The sequence below is a fragment of the Opisthocomus hoazin genome, chromosome 7, assembly GCF_030867145.1.
Source record: "Opisthocomus hoazin isolate bOpiHoa1 chromosome 7, bOpiHoa1.hap1, whole genome shotgun sequence".
Lineage (NCBI taxonomy): Eukaryota > Metazoa > Chordata > Aves > Opisthocomiformes > Opisthocomidae > Opisthocomus > Opisthocomus hoazin.
The window spans coordinates 21701446-21724764 of record NC_134420.1 but is presented as its reverse complement, the minus strand read 5'-3'; the positions used below and the strand labels follow the sequence as shown (position 1 = coordinate 21724764).

The window sequence follows — 23319 nt, the reverse complement described above, 5'->3', positions numbered from 1 at the left end:
CACCGACTCAGAAGGCTCTTGATTACAAACTAGACATTCAAAAGCGTCAAGTATTCATGATTGTTTTAAGAAGCCTTAAAAATATACAGCCTGGTTTTTATTTTTTTAAAAGGTCACTAAGTTAGATTCTTACAATCCAGTTCCCAGCATCTAAATATAAGTAGTGATGGTTCTGAGTTACTGAATGCTCCTGCGTGGTTACCTATTGCGAAAACCAGCTCACTTAAGGTTAGTGAGCAAAGATGTAGTTTTACAATTTTCAGAACCAGGTTTCTTCTAATGCTGTGATCTGACACTAAAGAGTCGGATTCTGAAATGCCACAAAGTCTCACTGAAAGCAACGGCAAGTGAAGTCTCACATTTAAGCACCTCTGAACATACAGGCTCATGGACTTAAGCAATTGCTACTGAAACTCTATTCCAGCTGTAATCAACTAAAAATCTGAGGTAAATTTATGAATGTTGGAGGTCCCTATGAGTCTGAATGTTGTTCATCTACCTAAAAAAAAATTACAGACAAGTGGGAAAGTGCTGTACTGAGCACATGTACAGCACAACACAAGTACATACAGTTTTTTTTTTACCTGGAAACAGCAGAATTCATACTAAGCCTTAGAGCTACCATCCAAGAAGAACCGAATAACTAACAAAAATAATAATCTGGGGGTTGTGGTATTTTCTGCTTCAGAAATAGTCTATGGCATTTGATGAATTATTTCCATTTCACTCTTGTTATAAAAAAGTATCATTCACGATCTAAAATATGTTGAAAAAAACTATGAACCAATAATAGAGCACCTTGAGTGATCCAAATGTTAAAACCTTTCTTAATACCATTTAAGTTTCACAATGCCTTTGCAAGATACTTTCGCGACACACAAGGATAACCGCCTTCGCTGCCAGTGTTTATTCATGCCTTGCCAGAAGAAAAAGGTGTTAGGCTTACACTTCCCTCTCACAGGTTTCAACATTTTTTCAACAGTTTTTCAACTAGTTCTTGCAACTAGTTTTCAATAATCGAAAGTCTTTCATTAGCTCAGGTCCCTTTCCCGTATGACTTTTCACTTGCACATAGGCCTGTGACATTCCCAGACCCGTGCTCTGCCGAAGGACACTGAGCACAGCGAATGAGCCCAGAGCAAAGCTTTCCATGCACCAGATGTCTCCTTTTTTTTACAGCAGGAATACTGATACATACCTTTTAGGCTGCAGCATCTGTGTCTACACGAATGAATAAAGGTGAAGAATTTTGAGAATTGAATGTTACAGAAGTAACACATGGCGAGGAAAGTAGAACGACCCTTAAATCAACACAGTTAAGGGAGATTTGCACTGACAACAACTTGTTAACTTTGTGACAGGCTGTTGTACCACCTATAAGAGAATTATGATAATCATAACCTTCTTACCAGTGGCTTGTCAGTGACAGGCCTTATGGAAGAAGTTTGTTTAGAGAAGATATTTCAATAAAAAGAAAGCAATCAACTGCTGCATAGGAGAGAGTCAATTTCTTAAGATATACAAGTCCAGAGAGGAAACGGAGAGAGCAGTTGCACTTGTGTATGTGAGAACAAAAAGGCAATGGCTAGAGACATTTCAACTGGCTGTGTTGATGAGGGAGGATTTGGTCACAGCAGTGGGGATATAATTCAGACGTTGTTCTTTGCAGCAGAATTCTGAAGAAACTACAGCAAAACCATATGTGAAAGATGGAGATAAGAAAGAGAGTGGTTGCTATAGTCAACGTAGCAGATAATCAAAGTGCAGGTGATGAGGGCTGACCTAGCATGATGAATTGCAATGGATGTACTTGGAAGATGCCCCACAAAGAGATTCAGTAGGAGGTAGCTTGGTTCAAGGAGAAAGAAAGGATCTGTTCTATAAACACTTATCCTTTTTTGTTTATTTTACTAAAAGATTTGTGACCAAAATGAAAAGACATTCTCCTCTTTCTGTATTTGTAAATTATTTCTCCAAAGGTGCTAGAAATTATTGGGTTTTTCTCAGAAACAAATGCTGAAATTTATGGACCCTGATTAATTCTAAAGTCTTTCATTACTAAAAATGCAAGTCCTGTTAGATCTTCAACAAATACATTTGCTACAGTAAATGAAACTGAACAATGAAACTACTGAGAATCAAGTGAGAATCCTTATTTGTCAGCATTTTAAATGAATTGTGGAAAGCTGAAATATCTTATTTATAGAGATGAAAGTTCAGCTATTTAGACAATGAGTAATTTGGTTTCTAAAGATGAAAAACTCTAAGGAGTGACTGCAAGTGCTGTTGAAATTCTGCACTACAAGAGGTAATGCAGTTATTTTTTTCCATAGTATATTTAGTACGTAGTGTTGCAAAGCTATTAATTCCAGAATTTTCCTTCCAAGTATATAACATGCAATAATAATACTTAGAACTGTCTGATCACAAAGGATTTTTACAAGCTCACCAAAACCAGCAGTATCTTTACTATTTCCAGTGCACATTTCTGAAAAGAAGCTACCCAAAACTAAAAATCCCACCTTCAGTGGGACTGCTTATTTTTTACTATTGGTGTAGGGATGCTTAAAATAAGCTTGATGTCAAACCCATTAAAGGAAACAGAGTCTCTATTTGAAAGAGTTTCTCTTCTGTTTGGAGGAAGAATGGATGAGTGTTCAAACCCACAGTTCAAGTGTCATAGATAATAACTATGGAAATAAAGGTTAAGTGCTGACCTGAGGCCGATGTCACTAGTATAGCCTTCAGCTGTTCAGGCAAGGTAACCTTTTAAAAAAGCAGTGCAGAAGTATAAATACCCTACTCAAAAATTTCACATACATCTTAATCTAAGTGCAAGAACTGTTTTCTAAAGTAATGTCAATTGTATTTATTCCTTCCTATTTTTGTATATAAATGTCTTTTTATGTTTTGGCATGTCTTCTGCACCAAATACATTCAGTGACTAACACTGCAGTTGAGACCTCTACTATAGCACCAAGGTAAGAAACGTGGTTATTGGCACTTGGTATATCTATATTGAAATAAATGAACGTGGTGCTTTTTCTCTTTGTTTTAAGGTAAATTTTATGCAGATCCTTAGAGTGAGAGGTATGTTAACAGAAAACAACATCCAGAAACACAAGACAGCGTAAGTAACTCAGCAGCGGCTTAACTATGTGACAAACCCAGGGGCAACTTGAAGGCAGCTACTGCCTGTGGAGTCTGCCAAGAAGCCATATGCCATCACCAGAAAAACACCTTCCACATCTCAGCATCTGTGTCCTAGCAGTGCTCTCCCCACAAAAGGAAATGAAGGAGGAGGAGAAAGAGAAGGAAAGGTGCATATAAAATTGTTAAAGGAAATGTACATCCACATTAAAGCAACCCTTATTTGAATTTAAAAATCTAAAACTTGGAAAAATCAAAGCTTTTGCTGATGAGAACAAGATCCCTTCAAATTAATAGAGAGAATATTTTGTGCTAAAAGTGTATGTTTTCTTTTGTTTTACAACATATTTGTGCAGGTCCTACCTGTTAAAACAGTGTATTTTATAGATCTGTTTTGATGAAATTTGGATGCCTCAGTAGCATTTTCTCAGTTTGTTCCAAGAAAAATATTAACAAATCAAAATAACCTGAGTTTTACACTTCTGCTAGTACTGTGGGCCAGACCCTCCTCTTATTTTCGTGTATGCCACCACACAGATAATAGTATCTTACTATTTAAGAACCAACAAGTATGCAACATCAACTTAACTCACAGGTTTATGCTAAGTAACTGATAACTATTTGGCTTTACATGGGTAGATCTGAAATGGCATTGATCAAATACAGCTACATGAAGTTGGAGTAACAATTAGGGAAAAAATTGTTTAGTTTACAAATATAACAAATAATAAGTAACAAAATATGGCAAATACTTCTTTTTCTCTATAGAATCTAACAGAATATGGCAAATACTTCTTTTTCTCTATAGAATCTAAGTATCATAATATATGTACATGGTTTCCTTTTAACAGCATCATTCCTTTCTTTCCACTGTTTGTACATGCCTAACCCATGCATAGTGGACATAACATTCTGATTTTAAACAACCATAAATCACCCTACTGCAGGGTCTGTTCATTGTTACAGAGCATGAATAGCCTCTACTTCTTATAATAATGTAGCAAATACTTTGCAAGGAGGCATTGAGGTGTAACACGAACAGGCAGCTAATGAATTATCATAACTAATGTCATAATAACAAAGATTGTTGCCATGATTATTTATGCACTTACTGGCTAATGTGCTCTCAGATTTATTAAAGCCCAATATGTGCAAACAAACTAACTGTATTTGTGAAAATATAAATAATATATTTTGTAGTCACAGATGGAGTTAGAAGACTTCAGTATTCCCTATATGTTCAGGGGTGCATCTACTGAAAATGTTCTTTCTCAGCCAAAAGAATGATTTTACCATTTACTCATATTCATTCACTTCAGGTTTTTTGAACTAACACCAGTAATTCAGTACCTGTCAGTTGCTACTCTATATATTGTCCAGGGAAATTTTTATGTGTCCCTAAATTCCACTCAATTCCTGTCTCCTAAGGAGATACAAATGCCTGTTTTGCTTCCTTCTCAGGCTGCAAAGTAACAGATAACTAATTTCACCACTGAGTGTCTGCCAGTTCCAACTCCTTTTCCTGACCACAAATTCATGGTACTGGTTTAGAAAAAGAAAAATCACTCTCATCGCTTCTATAGCCCTGCTGTGCATAGTGGCCAACCCATACTGCAAATAAAAGAATCTCTACACATTTCAGATACTGCAGCTTGTATTGTTGTAGTACTGCAGAGTCAAGATCCCCTTATGCAAAATAACAGCTTTATTTTGTTAAAAAGGCCTAACTTTAAGTGGACCATGGAATATTTATGGCTCTCAGTAGTCCTTTGAAAGAGTTATCTTATGTTTTTATGCCGATCATGGGTCAGAGGTTCAAATCAGCACTTCTCTCTGTCACTCCTTATATGTTTAACTACAATTTACAGCTCAGCAAGAGGACTCATAAAACAAAAGTGTCTATTTTACTTCAGCAACTAATTCTAGCTAATCAAAGCTTTCCAGCAAAACAACCCAGCATGAAACTCTGCGTGGAAAATATGCAGAGAGCAAAGCGTTTTGTCAAATAACACATCTCATGATGTAAACACATATGTCTCTTATAGGAAATTTTATCGCTTCCACATTATCGGCACACAAAAGGAGCATTCTTGTCACAGACCTGGTGTGACTGTGGAGCCATCGTCATTGGAAACAAGAGCCTGATTAGGTTCCCACACAGATATGAATAGATTTTCTTTTTTTAGTGTAATGCTGCCTTTCTTATTTCTTAAACAGACTAGTAATTGTGGCTGTAAAAACAGTGAATTGTGTTTGGACGACATTTGTTTCTTCATATTTTTTTTAGCTACCCAATGACACCAATTATCCCATATGGTTGTCCTCTTCTGGAAAGTCTGAGTTAATCCACAGCTGTGAAGAAGAAGACACAACCAGCAGGCTCTAAATCTGGTGGGTCTCTTGTCTGCTAATAAAGTCCACAGTCTGCTGGACAGATGTTAAGAGGATCTGTTAAATAAGTCAGTGACAAAGACCCAAACTTCTGCAGGGGAAAATAATTAGCGAAAACATATCTATTCTTCATAGATTTTCTTTTCTTGCCTCATCTTTTGGAGATGCAAATTTTCATTACTTGATAGAGAATAATCCCGCAGCACATATAATAGGTCCTGTTCAAAATATGAATGGTTTAAATGATCACATTGACATGTGTTCTGAACAGTGATAGATCTTTTTGTCCTTGACTTATTCGTGCATGCTGAGGCTCCTGCACTATTATTTTAAGTTTGGTTTTATTCATCATAGTGTGGGCTTGTATTAGGAAAGCCTGAATAAGTATTGTCAGCTATAAAAAATCTACTTAAATTTTTAATGTAACAGGAAATGTGAACTGAAGATGAAATCATGATTTGATTAATTATTCTTTAAATGTTATTAACCTTGCTTATTCTTGATAAATACAGGGATTACAGACAATACGTTCTGACCCAAGACTCATGCTGATGTTCTGGGAAAAAAAAACACAAAACAAACAAGCAAAAAAGTGGAATGAGAAGATACCTGCAGCAAGATCCACGTTAGAGACTTACTCCCTCACTCTTCTCTGTCCCCACCTGTTTATCATCATGGCCTGACAGCACAGACGTCCAATCCCAAAGTCTCTATCAGATATAGTCACGTAAACTCAGAGAAATGCTACAGAGCTAAAATATATGCACCAGTGCAATAAAGAACTAACTTGCCTTCAGGCACATATGCATTAAGGTGCTCTTCAGATCATTTCTGCTTCATCTGCACACAGTATTTCTCGTTCTTTTGACCTCATCCTGCTTTAACGTAATGAAGTAGAGATGGCCATCAAAACAGCTCACTCCGCTTTGCTGCCTAAATGCAGGCAACTCTCATGTAGGCATTGTTCCTGCTATTGTACCCCTTTGAAATCAAATGGCTTTGATTTCTTTGAATTATGACAATCATGACAATCTCTCAGCAACTGCCTGTTCACAACCTGTTTACTGTAAAGCTGTGGGCAAAGCGAAGAAAGAATGCTTAGAGATCAAATAAATTATCAGTCACTGCAAGTAGCTAAGACAATGTATATAATTTGGCACCTGGCAGTTGCCTCTATAATATTGTATTTGTTTCCCTTTAGGAAGCAAAGCCGTTGATTTATTAGTTTTACAGCACCTTGACAAGTTTCCAAGATATAATGTCACCACACCACCCCATGAGGCTGCTGGGCATTTTTAATGAGACAGCATTAAAATTGTGAAAGAAAAGTTTACTCTCTGCAAGAAAATATGAATTTAAAAATGTATGGTAAAATTTTTATACAACTAAAGTTCAGACAGTAAATTAGGTATCTTATATCACCACAGAATATATGTACATTTGGTCTATTGAAATAAAATAACCACTCAGTTCACAAGTGTCAGAGTCCATGATATTTAAATGAGACCTTCCTATTCCTTCCAGTGTGACTGAGTCAAAAACCTGCCCTGTTAAGTGTGGGTGCTGGTCCTAAATCCCACAGAGAGAAAACTATATTTCTGCCATGTCAGCAAAGAACAAAGGGCATGCCGAAAGCTGACCAGGGGAAACAGAGTAGCAGCTATGAAAAAAAAAAAATTAAAAATTGAAAGCTTTCTGTAGTGAATATGGAACTTTTGCTTTCTAAAGAGCAATTCCCTTGTGAAGCCACTGACTGGAGGGAGAGGCAAAAATCCTCACTGACTTGGCGGTTGTGTCTCACCTCATTTCACTCTTTCCCCACCACACGCACACACTTTCCAAGCAGACTGAGTGTTGGTCTGCTGAGAATATGATGCTAAGCCACTTTTCCTGTAGAGTTTTTAAACTGGGCCTCTGAGAAAGGGTTTGATACAATTCAATGACTGAAGTAATACCTTTGTCCATCTGAGCATTAAATGGCCCATTGAAATACAGCTTAGTTAGAAAGAATTTCAGTAAATGGTGCTTTCTAATTTTTTTTTTATTATTATTATTCCTCTCCCAACAGATTACAGCCGGGATCTGAAAATGCAGTTCAATCACTTTTGGTTGCCTCTCAGGTCAGGCCTTTAGCCAGTGTTAATTAAATATAACCCCTTTAGAATACTGGAGGTTAAATGAGAGCAACAAACTGGTCGTCTTCAAAATACTACGTCATGCTCTCCAAAAAGCCGTAACCTGTTTGGGAAGGCCCTTATTTAAACACATTGGTCTTAACAATGAAAATTGATGGGGGGGGGGGGGGGATGGAGCGGTGCAGAGTCCGTGCTAAATGCTACTTTGTCCGACAGCTAGTAATCGCAAAACATTAAACACCTATTTCCATGCAATATACTATGTCTATTGTGTTTAAATAACACACATCATAAAGGAAAGTGCTGCAGCAGACAATTTAGGCTGTAGAAGCACATACAGCACAATTTTCAACTTGATAAAGTGAAACTGTAAAGAATCAATGCATAAGTCAGACAGCTTCCATACCTAATATTCTTCCCCACAGCTATTAGAAGTTCACATTCTTGTCTCTAGCAGGCATGAACATTAGTATACCTTCAATTTCATGTCTTCAGTCACATTTTGTTGTCTGTTCCATACAATTTGACCTGACCATGAAATTGGAAAGTAGCTGAAATTGTCTTTTTTCATCTTAATGATGTGAAATGAGAAAGGAAGGCTTTTCTGTAAGCTTTGTAAAAGTTTCCTAAAGTATTCATAACAATTTTGCTATTAAATTAGTTGAAAGAAAGCTTTTTAATACATGGTAATTAGTCTTGTTTTTCTGAACATGACTTTGCTGTAAATACTCCTCCTTGACTATCCCTTTGTCCCAAGATTCCTTAGAAGAACTCAACGAAGCGATAATTCAGCATTATTGCTGCTTCAGTGCACTAATCGCTTAAAGAGCAGCAAGGACCCTACGTTTGCTGCCACAAGGCTCCTGCAGCCTCCTGGCCTAAGGCAGGCTTCCCAGCCCAGCAGCATCCAGATGTCAAGAGGAATATCCAGGTCCTGATGCAGCATGCCGCTCCATTCCAGTATGGCCTAACATCTGTTTCATCTGCTGGCATACAACCTGCTGAATACACTGAGACTACCGCACAGAGCAGGGAATTGAGTGAGGGTGGGAGTGAGATACTGCAGTTGCATAGCTCAGTGTATCTATCACTGAAAAAACTCTGTGCAGACACAAAAACTCACACAAAATGCTTGGAACCCCAAAACTGGAGTTTGATCATTTGCTGTGTCAAATGGAGCTCTCCAGACTAAAAATCTAGACAACTAGGAGGAAGGACAATAATTTTTAAAATCCCCTTCTACAAAACACATACTTAGCATTTTTTCTCCTAATGAAGGAAGAGGCCATAACACCTCAGCTTCTCATCTTACTAATTTTATGCTGGTTTAATTCTTTATGATGTAAGAAAAGGACAAAAGAAGAAAAAGCACAGAAGTATGTAATACAAATTGATGTTGCAGTATAAAAACTGCTCTTTATACGAAATACTGTAAAATGACGTGAACTTAGGCTTCTATTACATATTTATAATTTCCTATATATAGTCAGTCAGGAGTTCTAAAACAATAAGCATCTTATGTCTAAAAGATAGGAATATGTAAACATTGACATTTGATCTTGAGGCACGACAAGAACAGCAAGCATTTTAGTTGATCTAGATGAAGTTTTGACAAGGAATAAAGGAATGCTAACTGTTCTCACCCCTTCCACTTTGTGTATCCATTCTTTTGTATTTTTGCTAGCAACAGCAATGGAACAGTTGCATGCTACCATGCAAATTCTTTGAGTTGTTCATGAAAGCAAGGTCAAAGCCCAAACCGAGAGAGCATCTTTTTTCCGCTGTCTTTTTTCTCAAGAGGAGGACCTAGTGAGAGGTGGTTTAACCAGGAGTCTTCCTCTGCAATTGAGAGCTGGAGGACTCCCACAGTGGAACCTCCTGGCATAGTCTTTTCTCTGGCCAGCCTGGGGACATGCCTCACCTCTGAGTGCCAGGAAACAGGAGCACAGAAGACAGGAGGGACTAAATACTTGTGTGTCCCACATCTGCATGAGTGAGAACCTGTACCCAAAAGCTAGGAAGTATCCCTCAGACCTTCCATTTAAACACACCCTCTGTGAACCTGAACAAGTCACCATTTTCTTTTTGTTGCTCATGAAATGGATATACTGTTACTGCATTACTACAGTGTCTGAACTACGTATATCTGAATACAATCATAAAGTATTCCTATTAAAGGTAAAATGTGAGCATTAATAAAATCTGCTATTTTAATAAAATGTTGTAAATATCAAGAAAAAACAGAATGCAACAATATGTAAAAACTTCATCAAATGTGTTTAGCCAACTCCTCTGCAGGAAGATAGCAGAAATGTCAATAAAATCTTTCTCTTACGCACAAAGATTTGCATTCCTTCATTTAATGCTGTCAGATTACTGATACGCTACTTTTTGATCACAAGTCTCCTGTTATTTACCACGCACAGGAAAGAGCACAACTGGCTTGTCTTTGTGACTCTCCCAGACTATATGTTGTACTACACAGCTTGGAAATTGGCAAAAAATCTTTAACTTTTTTTATGATCCAACAAAATAACCGTGACACACTCTACTTAAAATTATTATGTATTTGATATAAAAGTAAATACATAAATGAAATACAAGTTAATTTAAGCCTAAATATCTTTGGTAGAAATCCAGTTACAGCAAAAGACAACTGCATTTTCTTGAAAAAATAATTTCGAGTTTCCAGTGGATAATGTTACTGGACAAAAAAATGTAAAATGTTGAAGATAAAGATTTATGTGAACTTTCTGTTTATTTCTATTAGAATCTGCTTTTGGCATTTTTATAGCATAAATTCTACCTCATCAAAATTGTGGATGGCACTAAAGCTAATGGAGTAACAAGCTCACCTAGGAAAGCGAGCCAGGACCAGGAAGCATGGCTCCAAAGATACCTGAAAACAAAGGCTCTCGTATTTTAAACTCCTTCTCCTGTATCCAAGAAAAGAAAACAAGCAGCACTTATTTAAAATAAAAATACAACCAGCTTTATCAGGAAAATATGAAAATATAACCAGATGGTTGCATCGGAGCACAGTTTTTTCATTCACTTTACACTGTCATAATATTACCTTCTCTGGTGATACTGCAAATCAGATTATTCATAGAAAAAATTTAAAATGTTTTCTGATATTCTTTTAGAAGCTCTTCCAAAATCAGTTTTTTATTCCTTACTGCTAATATGATGTATCTTTAACAATAATTGTGAGAGGTCTGTAAGCAGAGCAGGTTATTCACAAATTCAGACAGCTTCACACACTTTATGTGCGGAAATGTGTTCTGGACTAAAGCTAGTGTAAAAAGCAGGATCTGCTTAAAGAGAACCCCTGTGATAAAGGAAATAAAATTATACGATTGAAAAGCAATTAATTACAGTAAGTTTGCTGAACGGATGATAGCTATCAAAGCTTATCAAATTTTGCATTTTGGAATTTCATATATTTATTTTAAAAAATGTTAACACATAGATGGGCTTTGTGAGAGAAGTCAGAAGTTTCATTCAGGCTCATGTCAGCAGGATTACAAGCAATTATGAGTAACTGCTTGTTGAGCTGTGTGAAATGAGTTGGTGAATGAGTTTCCTAGTAAGCACATGTCCACGTCACTGGTATGATTGGCAATCATGTAGACAATCTTAGCTGAAGGGGTCTAAAACCATAATTATTCTCCTAATCCTACAGTGGACGAAATCAATTCGGGACAGAAGATGGGTGTGCAATTGCTGCTTCTAGTGTAGACCTTCTAGGTTTGTCAACCTGGCAGCAGACGAAAAACAAAGGCGTAAGTAAAAGAAAAAGATATCTGGACATGGAAAAAATAAGTGGCAAGAAATCTTCTCCAGAAATATTTCTTAAGATCTGGCATAGTTTGGTGGGTTCTTTCACTATCTGACCACCCAGATGGAGCAATTGTTAAATACAATGATTGCAGTATTTCCCTGTGTAGAACTGTACAGACACAGAACAAGAAACCTGAACACTCACCTACCACTGCTAATCATACTGAGAGGCAAGAGCACTACAATTATATTTCTACAGGCTCCCATGACAGCATAATGGGACACCATCCCAATAATAAATGGGTGCAATTCAGGAGAAAGGAAGAGTCCCATTTAAACTGCCTCCCTCGATTCCCACGTCTGACTCCCCACCTTGTGAGAAGATGCCGAGGCAGCTCTACATTTAAGAGCTGAATTTTTGAAAGTACCACTTGCGGTTTGAAGACGTAATGTTTTGCTACTTTTATAAGAGACACAGATACTTCATGTGGTAGCTGGCAGCCATTCTATTATTTCCACTAGCGGAAATGGATGAAAGATAGGGATATAATAAATATATACTGGCTCTACTGATCAGGACAAGCTTTATCAGTCAGCTGGGGCACATCTGGGAAAAAAGTCACTCAGGTGTATCTCTAGCATCCCATTCAATTAACATACCATTAAAAATGGTGTGTCCCTGTTCAACCTGCTGCGTTACCTGATAAGTCAACGTATTTAAAATGTATATTTAAATGCAGAAAACAGTGAAATGTTTTCTTTGTGAAGAAGAAAACAAGCCCAGTTTACAGGTATTTTAAAGCATTAGAAATAATTGTGCTTTACAGGCTGCTTAGCAGATCTCTCACACTGATCTTTTACTGTATATTTAGAACTTTCATGCACCTTCAAGCAAAATTAAATAATTTCCTTAAAGGAAATGCACATAAAATTATGCAAAACATTGTCAAATTGGCTTACAAAAATTGCATCTAAAAAAAAAAATTCACATTTGCACCTCAAAACCTGGTAACTGGTAACTTACTATTGCAATTTCATTGTAAGTTGATGTATTTTACACAAGTAAATGTGAATTTGGCGTAAGCCTGCCATGCTTTCTGAACTGCAGCGGGTGTGACGGTATTTCAGCAACAGTGCTGGGACCAGATTAAAATGGTTATGAGGCCTCACCTTAGCCCTCCCCTGGGTGTTGAAGACTGCAGCAGCAGAGATGGCCTGTACTGGATGAATTACTATGGATAATTCACAGATGTGTTTAATAAAGCTGTAGATTAGTTAAATCTGGTGACTTGTTCTCTTTCTAGTGTGTGGGACAAACGATGCAAATTTTCCGAAAGGACTTTCCCTCTTTTATTTCTCACTTCACTTCCAAAACTGTCAGTGGACCTCACAACACACTCTCACTATTCCTGCACCTGAAATATTTCTTCATTTGTGTTCATGCTTAGCTGTTTGCTCTAATTCATGCACAACACGAAAGTATGTCCCCTGTTGTGTTGACTTCACTAGGTTTTGAGAATGATTTCTTCAAGTCTTGAATAATCCCTTCATATTGACATTTAAGCATAATGTGCTTTTCTTCCTGTATTCTTAAAACTGCTCCTCCCTCCAGTCTTTTTTTCAGGACTGATGTGCAAGCCTTCTGATGTGCCCCATAGCCATATGCAGCCTTCATGCTGAGTCTTAAGAATAGACAGATGATTCCAATACTCTCTATGAATTAAGACACTTTCCTAGTTTCTCAATCATATAGATTCTAAAAGCATCACAGACCAAATGCACACACATCTCAGACAAGTAGGGTATTGGAGGCAATGCCATTCCTATTTCGCCATCTAAAAAGACTCTGCTTGGTGACAGCAATATCTACACACTGATTTGATGAATTCTACCTCATTTTCTATGAATTTCCCTTTCTTTCTGAATCGGGTCAGAGGGAGGGGATACTCTCTTATAATCAAAGACCCTCTGAAATAAGGCAGGTGATGATATCTTCCCAGATCACGCATCTTTAAGAAAATTCTTCTTCCTTTGAGCATGCATGCACGTGTGTGTGCATATGTGTACACCTAGAAGCTCTCATCTAACCCTTCGTATTCTTAGAACTTTCACTTCAGTTGAAAGATGAGTTATTACATTTTCTTGTTCTGTAGCAATTAGTCAGAAAGGAATGATGATATAGAAGTGTACTATTTTCCTTTGTGTATAGACCTGACTTAAAAGGCATTTTTGTCTTTAATCTGATTGCTGCTAAGTTCCTAAACATCCAAATGTGTTATTACCTTCACAGGTAAAAGTCCTTCATGTTTGTAATTTGTAGCCAAATTAAGCAGCTTGCTTTGTGGTTATCAGAAGTATAATACAATTCCAGAAACATATTCACTTGCAGCTAATTCCTATAAGGCATACACCATATACATTTCTAGAAAGCTTGAAGGAATCCAACTGCCAGCTCAGAGTATGCCTCACAGTCAGCCTATTCCCCAAAGGGATGCCATAGTTTTAAAAAAGCTTTAAAAAACGTGCTTGTCCCCTGATGGCTCTCTGTAGTACTGGTGCCTCTGGTGCCCTGTCAGTAAATGCAGCAGTAACTTGTTTGCTTCTTACTGGCTTCTGAGTGAATATATACCCCAGGGAAGGAGCTTTGCAAAGCACAATTATTTTAAAATAGAGCCTGGGCTTTCAGTGAGGGGCAGCCAGTGGTTAAGGCAGTGAGAACATCTTGTTGATGCTGGGGGCTCAGCCTCCCTCGGTCGCTTGGGCTCAAGCTTCTGCCTTGATACAGGCTGAAGAGACACAGGAAACCTCCTGCAATCCAGGTTATAAGGATGACATCCTTTCAAACATACAATTTTCCTAATAAGTGAGTTTATGTTTGTGCCATTTATGACCTCAGTGGTCAACTCTCCCTGGAAGAGAGCATATGGGCCTGGAAGGCAGCTGTCCTGCTTAGTGAGATCTAAAGGTGCAAAAGATGGGAATCATGCCAGAAGCCTGATCCCTAGCTGCCAGACTGAAAAGTCTTCCCTCTTGGGAGAGAAGAGCAGGCACAGGACGGGAGCACTTCCCAAGGCGGAGGAGGGGTTGGTCAGCTGAAGGGAACAGACACGGAGAGCTATGCCAGACTGGGTGACAGTGTGGTGGCTAGTGTGCTTCTTGCAACAGGGGGAAACACAAGCCCAGGACTGCACTTAGGCTTGCCACATCCCAGACAAATTCTAGGACTGCTACAGACTGTAGAAACAGTCTGTTTCTTAAACATTCCTATAAATTTCTTATTAAATAATATGACACTGTTCCATTAAACAAGAATGAGAGTAACGAAGACATGCTGTTTAAAGGTAGATATTGGAGATGCAGGGCATTAAACGGGTGAGAAATGGGTCTTGCAGCTGCAATGATGCTGTACTACACTGATTACTCTAGCTAATGGTTTTGTTTGTTTGTCTGTCCATCTTTACGAACTTGAAGAGAACAGGGAGACCTCGTCTTATTTTGACCAGGGATGCCGTTACTGGGGTAGCTAGGAAAATCCTCCTGGCCAAAATTTCATCAGAATTGATAATTTACTGCAAAAAGTCCCAATTTTTTTGATGGGCTGTCTTTTCCTGCTGAAAATCACTTTGCCAGATAATTCAGGGCTGAAGTTGAGGAGCAGGAGAAGATGGAGTATCAAGAAACTTAGCAAAGGACGTCATATGGTAAAATATTGACTCAATGACATAATTTTCATTGATACTGCCACTGATACAATTCAACTTGCTAACACAGTTATTACATACAGAGACATAAACATTCAAGTAGGGAAAGGCACAAGTATAACTATTTCATTGATTTTAATTAAATTTTCCTAAGTATTGCAAGGTTGGCATATTTTTACTTTTATTTTCATTAAAGGACTTACTTCGTCTCTCAGAGCCCTAATAAAATCTTCTTTCAACCTCTTTCCTTCCTCTGATACAACCTACACTTCTACATAAGAAAAGGACCAAAATACTTAATTTACTACTTCCATATACTGAAATTTGCACACACCATTCCCTTAATTTAGGCCACTATTCACTGTGTCATAATAAGGAACATTCTGTTAAAATATGCCCACCTAGAGCTCAGTAGTCTTTGAATGCTAGATAAAATCATTCTATAAGGCTAATGAAGACAGAAACTCTGCCTGTAACAATATTAAGTTTGTTTTCTCTAGTGATTCGAAGAAGTAAGCAATCTGTCAGTAATACATTGAGGGAAATTACTTGTCTTGTAGGAATTCCCGCTGACAGTCACTCACTCACAGTGCTGACCCAAACATCTACCCGCTGACAAACAAATTACAGTGTCTAACTTTGAAAAGGTAGCTAGCTTGTTTTAATTTTGATTGGTCTCACCAAATCTTTCATGTTTACCCAATCCCCATTCCTTGTTGTGTTAAAAAAAATAAAAAAAGGAAAACCCCATGGTTTTTGCATTTGAAAAAAATTATTATTGCCTACATCCGAGAGTGTTATGTCAGATAAAACTGCTAAACTGTGTCTAACCAACATTAAGACTGGCAGCCCTGCCAGTGACTGACTGGGTGAGTGAACACATTACTGAGACAGCATTGTAGAAATTAATTTTCTTCAATAAAGTGATTTTTAAGGCTCATATATTTCACAATCTAAACATATGTCACCGTTTCATAAACAAAATAAATGGATTAAAATAATACATTACCAATATGCTGACACATGGAGATATTTTAATTAGAAATACTTAAGCTGCGTGATATTTAACTGCTATATTTGTTGAAGAGGAGCATGCATCATTTAATAAGACATAAGGCAGGTACATCACTTTGCATGATGTGGTACCAGAGTGGGACCAAATCACCTCCAGTGTGAGCTATCACTATCAGATCACATTAGCCCCGCTAAAAAATTGCTTTAAGGTTACAACATATAGAGGAAACTCCATAACAGCAGCAGTCCACTAAAACAACTTTTTCACTGAAATAATAAGTCACTGAGATTCTAGTTCCCGAGAATAATATTTCTTCATAAAAGGCCACATTTAACATCTTAGCTATTTAAAGGCCATATTTACATGACTGTCGCATTACATTGGCCTCTTTCCTGCACATTCTTCTTGACTTACTTTAAGGACCAGCACCAAAATAGCTGAGGAAAGCAAATGTCAACTATGTCCCGAAATTTATATGTGTGAGAGAACTGGAATAAGTAGAAATGTAATATATTGTTTACTGTACCGAGTGCCCTCTGTTCTCTAAAGGTCAAAAGCATTGTAACCTTAGAGTTACAGTTTCTGATTGTTCCCAGGGTTAAATACATTATCAAAATTAATGGTTCAAACCCCTCAACCTTCAGATATATGAGTATTCATGCCTCCATCTGCTGAACTGCTCAACTAAAAATAGCATTCTTTGGCCTTCCCTCTACTAATATTGTGCCCCTGAGGCAGGCTATGCAATGCTTCAGCAGTGCACTGGATCCACACCCAGCAGTATAAAGAAAGGTCATTTACTTTGTCTCAATTAGGAAAGAGCGTGGAGGAGTAAGATGAGATGGGAGAGGAGAAAAGAAATAGACAAATATGTGTCTAGTTAAAATTTAAATTTTTTAAATGGATTATAAAAACTTCAGGCTTCAAGAGCACAGCTGCAACTATAGTTAAGACTTGCCAAGGTTCATTAGTGTTATAAGCGATAAATTTTGAAGGACAAACTACACAAATAGTTTGGGGAAAGAGTTATGACTGAAAGCTTTTTTGTTTTGCTTTTTTTCCTAGAGCTCACTTTGTTTAGGAATAACTCCAGCTAGCATCATTGTAGTGCTTCCATTTCTATCAACAGTTTATCAGTCATGGTTGAGAGAGTTGTGACATTTCCTTATTTACCACAGACTGCTTTGTAGAAAAATATCGAAGAAAGAAGGCAGATTTTTTTTTTTTTTTTTAATATTTGATGGGATTCACTCACAGTTGCTTGAAGCTGGAGGTGTGAATAGAAATAGCTTGGTCGTTCTTCTTAGACCATACCTAGAGAACTGTTGCCTTATCAGCAAGACCCTCTGTCATGCTGAGAGTCCTAACAAGGCTTGGTCCTATCACATGCATTATTTAAATCTTGGCCAAGTTGTTGAGGAAACTGGTGAGATGGAGCTGAGCTGCCAATGGGAAGTGCGGAACACAGAGATTTAAGTCTTTTTGTCAACAACATCGTCAATGCCACCCTCATGAGATCAGTGTGCAGATAAAAAGAAGCTATCTGATGTCAACCCAAAGCAAAGCAAGCCAGCACTTCAGGAACAAAGACTGGCGCAAACATGTGGTAATTATTACTTTCTTTCAGGATACTCAAAGCTACAACTGAATATTAATGGTATTTTACCACTAGCTGATCAATGTGATGCAAAATCTTAAGAATAGATGGGTCATAGAGGTCTGTTGCTGAGGGAGAACTTATTTTTTTTTAATGCAAGGCCCATGAGAGTGAAACCAGTTACTTGAGAAATTCTTAGATATGATTTCAATAAAGTTTTTTAAGTAACTGAGATACATAATCCACCGTTGAACAGAGACATACAATACAGAGAAAATACGTTTTGATACCAATGTGCTAAATAGCTTGAATAAGATGGGCAAATCATTAATTACAAATTGTCCACTGAAGAAACATCCCCTCTGGAATAATTGCTATCATTACATGACGTACCTGGGAGTAAATTGTTTTCTGTGCTATTAGATTCAGAGCTTCCATAGAAGTTGTCCTAACACACAGAAAGATGGCTACACAAAATTGCTGCTAGCTCTTAAAAAAAACATAATTGAAAAAAGAGGAGAGATTATAATCTTGAAGCTAACAAGATTTCCACTGCAGCTGGATATGGATTATGGAATATAATTTTGGAGCTAATGATAATGCCCTGGTAAAGTTGAAATGTTGGAGCTACCGCAAAGCTTTTTTAATCGAATTAGCTTTCCTCCTCCAAGTTCTCCAAACATAGATATCATACACATGCTCACATGTAGAAACAAAACCAAACCTGCAAATGAATTACCTATTTCTCCACTGGCTGAAAAGAACAGAGATTAGTTTTGTGATCAGTATTTTTAAGCACCTGGGAAATATTCAGATACCATGGTCACAGCATTCATGTAAATAAAGAAGTGGGTGGGGTGCACGGAAGAAAGGAAGCAAAACAGAGAAAGAAGGGGGAAGGGAAGCAAAGATGGAAAAATGAGCTGAAATGCTACAGCCCAGTCTTCATGATGCATTGGGCATAACAATGAATTCCCTCCAACAAACACACCCAAGCAAGTGTTCATTTAGGGAACACTTAGGGAATTTACTATATTAATAGCGGGAGTAAATAAAATTTAGTTCAGCCAATTTGACAATCAGATGAGTAGGTATCACCTGAAGATTAAGTACTCTATTACTTGAGCTCTTATGACCATGAAACATTAAAGGTTTTGAAATCCCATAAAGGTGAAATTGAAATAAAATAGAAAGGGGGAGAAAAAACAAAAACACTCTTTTACAACAAACATATCTGAAGGAAAATTCCGACCCCTCAAGCGCTCAAATGTCTCTGAATTTATTAGCACCACTTTCTTTGCTGGTTGTTTTCTCTCTAGTTGTGCTCGTCATGTTTAACAGCTCAGTCTATCATTTCTGCAAATTAATGAAATGGCACTATTGCTGTAGGTTCTGATCAAGGCTGATGTACAAACAGATCTGTGGGTCAAGATACAAATGGATCTTGTAAAACAAAAGAATCACAAACGTCTGTGGTTTAGATCCTGCTTCTTTTGTAGCTGAACAGTTTTTACCCTTTCCTGCCTTAGTCTTGTGTAGGCTCACTATTTGTTTTGCTGCATTTCAAAATTAGTAAAAATAGTCTCTCTATTCAGAAAGCTGATTTCTGAAGTATTTTCTCAACTAAAGCTAATGACACTTTTGCTTCAGTAAGTATTCCAATACAGATTTTCAAAGAATACCTGCTATTTTTCCTTTTGAAAAACTCCCCTTTGGTTTGAAGCCTATCCAAGGTACGGTCTTAATATAATACTATCATGACCCAAAAGTATTTCTGGGAGATCTTCCTCTGCAGTGTCAGGGTGTTCTCTTTTCACATTTTGATTGTAGGTTAGGTCAGATATAAGCTCAAGGGGTCTTTTTTGCCAGTTCTGGACCATCAGTGAACAGTGAGTTCTGGTTCCATTTCACTTATCCTAAGTTAACTTGGCAAGAAGAGTATCAGCATTGGGTGAAGACAAGAGGATTTTTAATTTGCTTTGGTCCCTCTAGAAAATGATATAACTGCAGAAGGGTAAGCAAAGTAGGTATTTGGATATTAAAATAGCAGTACTTTGCTACTCCAGGCACAATTTATTCCTACTTCACATCTGAACCCAACTCAAACAGGGGTTTCAAAGGTTTACTTGCAAATAGTTACATGCATCTTTAATGGCCTTTCCTCTCATGTTCACTGTCACTTTCTTTCCACACATTTTAACTCTGAAAGCTTTTGACTGTTTTCTTCATTATTTATGACATTGTTGTGTCTTTTCTTGTGAAATTAAAAACTTCTTGCCACAAAAAGCTAGCTAATAATATGGCACATAAATCTTTTTTCACAACATTTCATTCTACACATGCCAAAAATAAATAAACGACCAAACCAAGACTCCTGACCATGCCTGGCATCTGACCAGCTTAATACACGGAAAGGCTGAGATTACCTAAATACAGAATGTAAGAGAGTTTGCAATTTATTGCATTGTCAGCACCATACTGTCTGAAAAACAGAAAAAAACCCAATAATACACATTTGTTTTGATACACTCAATGCTCCAATTAAAGGTAGTGCATTGCAGCTACAGGGGAAAGACTAAATGAAAATAAAGTACAGACGTACCTTTGAAAATATCTCCCATTAACTGGTCATATAATTAAAAAAAATACCATTAACTCTGCTGATATAAAACACACAGAACAATGTCTTTCACTCACAGTATCAAGGTTGGCTGCACTTGCTGTATTTGCAGTAAGTACATAAGGTGTTAATCCTCCTGGGCTGTGCTCAAAAATTATTTAACATTCAGTCTATTATTTAGCATACAGCTGGTTAGCAGTTTTCCCCTAAAATGTTGGCTTCGATCCCACATTTTTTTGTTCTGGCACATACCTGGAGCTGTAAAGGGCTGAGTCCAGAAGCAGCAGCAGCTGCCATTGTTGATGGAATGAACTGCACAGGGTAGTTATCACCTGTCGGGAGAACAATGCGTGCAGGTTCAGACAATGAGCAGAGAATAGCAGCAGACAAGTGCAAACACGGACCTAGGATTGCCTGTGCTCCACAGCACTCCTCTAAGCCTAAACATCTGCAAAAACAAAAAGCTTTGCTGGGCACGGGCTTGCCATGCTCCCTTGGAACTTTTTTGTTAGCAGATAGCTGATAGGCAAACTGGCAAAACATAAATGTGATACTCGTGATTTTCATTTTCAAAAGCAGATGTTCAAATCAAGTCTGTAAGCTTGAGCACAAAATGGGCCTTCAGGCCACAGACACACAGACAAGATAACCCGGGAAACCCCAGTGCTTCCCAGAGGAAAAAAATTGTTGTCACCACGTGTTTCTTAAAACAGGAGAAATTTGTTATAACCCAAGAAATTTCAGCCCTGTTTAATGCAGGGTGATTTCTTTTCAGTATCGAGTGACTCTGCTCAGAAAGCTACCGAGTTGGCTCAACACAGGTTGAGGTTGTTTCTTGTTTTGTTTTAAGGTTCTCTATCTTGGGACAACTCCTTCAAGGTAGCCATAGAGAAAGCAAAAATTAAACCACTTTTTAGAATAGCTCAAAATATAATTTTAACTTTTTCTTAGATCTGGGACCCTCCTGAAGCTGCTAGATTAGGCAGTTCAGTTACACGAAGATTCAGGCACTAAAGCAGTGTTCTGTTCACTGGAAACTGAAAATGTGTGCCCTCTGCATCGAGCGGACAACAAATACTCCAGAAAACAAGAGGTACTAGTGATTCAAAATAAGCATTGCAACATTATATCTTCAGCATCTATGGGTGTTCCCACTTCAAATACACTGCAACAATGCATCACACAGTGCCGCTGGGACTGTTAGTCAAGGTAAAGAATGAAGGAAGGCTGAAATAATTTAGCAGTGTAATCTGCAATATCAAAATTAATACAGTGATAGATAAATTACACAAAAACTGTGATTTAATGGAATATCACTTTGGTTTAAGCTACTTATTTAAAATCAGTGAAACATACTGTCTGTAGGATACATTTTAACAGGCTGCTCCTCTGTACATTTTTAAGATTTAGAATAATAAGTCTGTTTTACATGAACTTTTCCACACTGAAAGCAGAATGTAGCAATGAGGGAAAACACAGAAATCCAAAATAATATAATCAGGACATTCCAAGAGTTAGATTTTTCGTTTTTCACTCCCTCAAATAAAAAATGATACCACAGTCTTTGCAGTCACTGGATTCCTCAGAACTCTCCCTTGTTACCACCTGAAGTGCTATTGTATTCAGCTGAGTTTAAATGTTTTCTTGTTTCGCTTTTTTAATACATTCTACATGTCTAATCCACAAGGTCTCTTTGCATCATATCCATAATACCTCATCAGACCATTGAGCACAGTATGTGCTTGTACACAGTCCAGTAACAATTGGATTCTGATTGCATATGGAGCTCTGCTACAATGCATTCACTAACACTACATTGTACTGGTGTCCTATGGAGTAATGTTCAAAATATCTCATCTTATTTTCCCCCTTCCATGAGGCTGATTTTAGTTTGCAATGATATTGGGGGTTTCTTCCTTTAAAAAAAAAAAAAGGCAACAAAAAAACCCCAGATCATTTTCTTAAAGTACTAAAGCTGTCTCTTTATGGTTAAATAATTCTACTCATCTCTTTGATATTTATATGAAATTACCTGCATAAATAAGAGCCTAATCTAAGTTAAATAATGTTTCTTTCAGAAATATCTTACAACGTTTTAAAAAAAATCACAAAGATGTTGAATTAATGATGCTTTAAATGGGGGGCAAAATAACCATCCAAGTTATCAGCATGGACTGCCTTGCAGAACATTTCTGAGGCATTCTTTCTTTAAATATCATGAATTATTCATTCCTATTCCACACAGCAATCTCTTCTTTCTCCCTCCCCCTCCATATACACTTTTTAAGTTCAATACCAGTTGCTTTATTTGTACTAAAACATTTTCCATGTCAAACATATTTTTACAAAAATCAAACTCTAAAAGAATTCCCTGTGGCACTCCTTTTTCACAGCTGTCATGCTCCTATGGTTTGAAATAGGCAGACATTTTATACACACACACACACACTCACACACCACACGCACTGAGTTTTTGGCTTTGCAGTTAATTTTGTAGTATCTTTACCACACCCTGTAGTGTTCTTTTGCTCACCTGCTGGCTAAAGTTCTTTCTTTTGTTAGAGGAAAAATAATTTTATAGTTACGATGTCATTTATTTGTCATTGAATCATAGTACTGCCCCTTTCCCCCCTCATTTTAACATGTGAAATTATGGCTAAGTCCTTAGCAGTACCGTTGTGCTGAGAACAAAAATTAATACTCTTTTAGCTTTGGAGTACTTTGCTGATACCAAGCAGTAAAAGCAGAGCAAAGCTACTTTTTTATCCCTTGAGGAAACTGGGCATGCAGGGAATGGACTGATTTTAATTTTTAATTACAGAAGGTACATATTTCCCCCTCTCATTTTGTCAGTGCAAGAATGGATCAAGAAGATTCTCAGTAGCCGTCTTGGCAAGAAATCAGTCAATGTATTGCAGCAATTTTTT

The 23319-nt window shown here is 37.4% G+C and overlaps 1 protein-coding gene across 14 annotated transcripts in view; it reads right to left on the bottom strand.

The window, feature by feature from the left end:
* SOX6 (SRY-box transcription factor 6) overlaps positions 1–23319 on the bottom strand; it is a 386542-nt gene that overhangs the window by 76050 nt on the left and 287173 nt on the right. For all 14 annotated transcript variants that reach the window (XM_075427559.1, XM_075427555.1, XM_075427560.1 and 11 more), the window contains one exon: positions 20645–20724. In XM_075427559.1, the coding sequence (XP_075283674.1) occupies positions 20645–20724 (80 nt within the window). The remainder of the gene's footprint in view (positions 1–20644; positions 20725–23319) is intronic.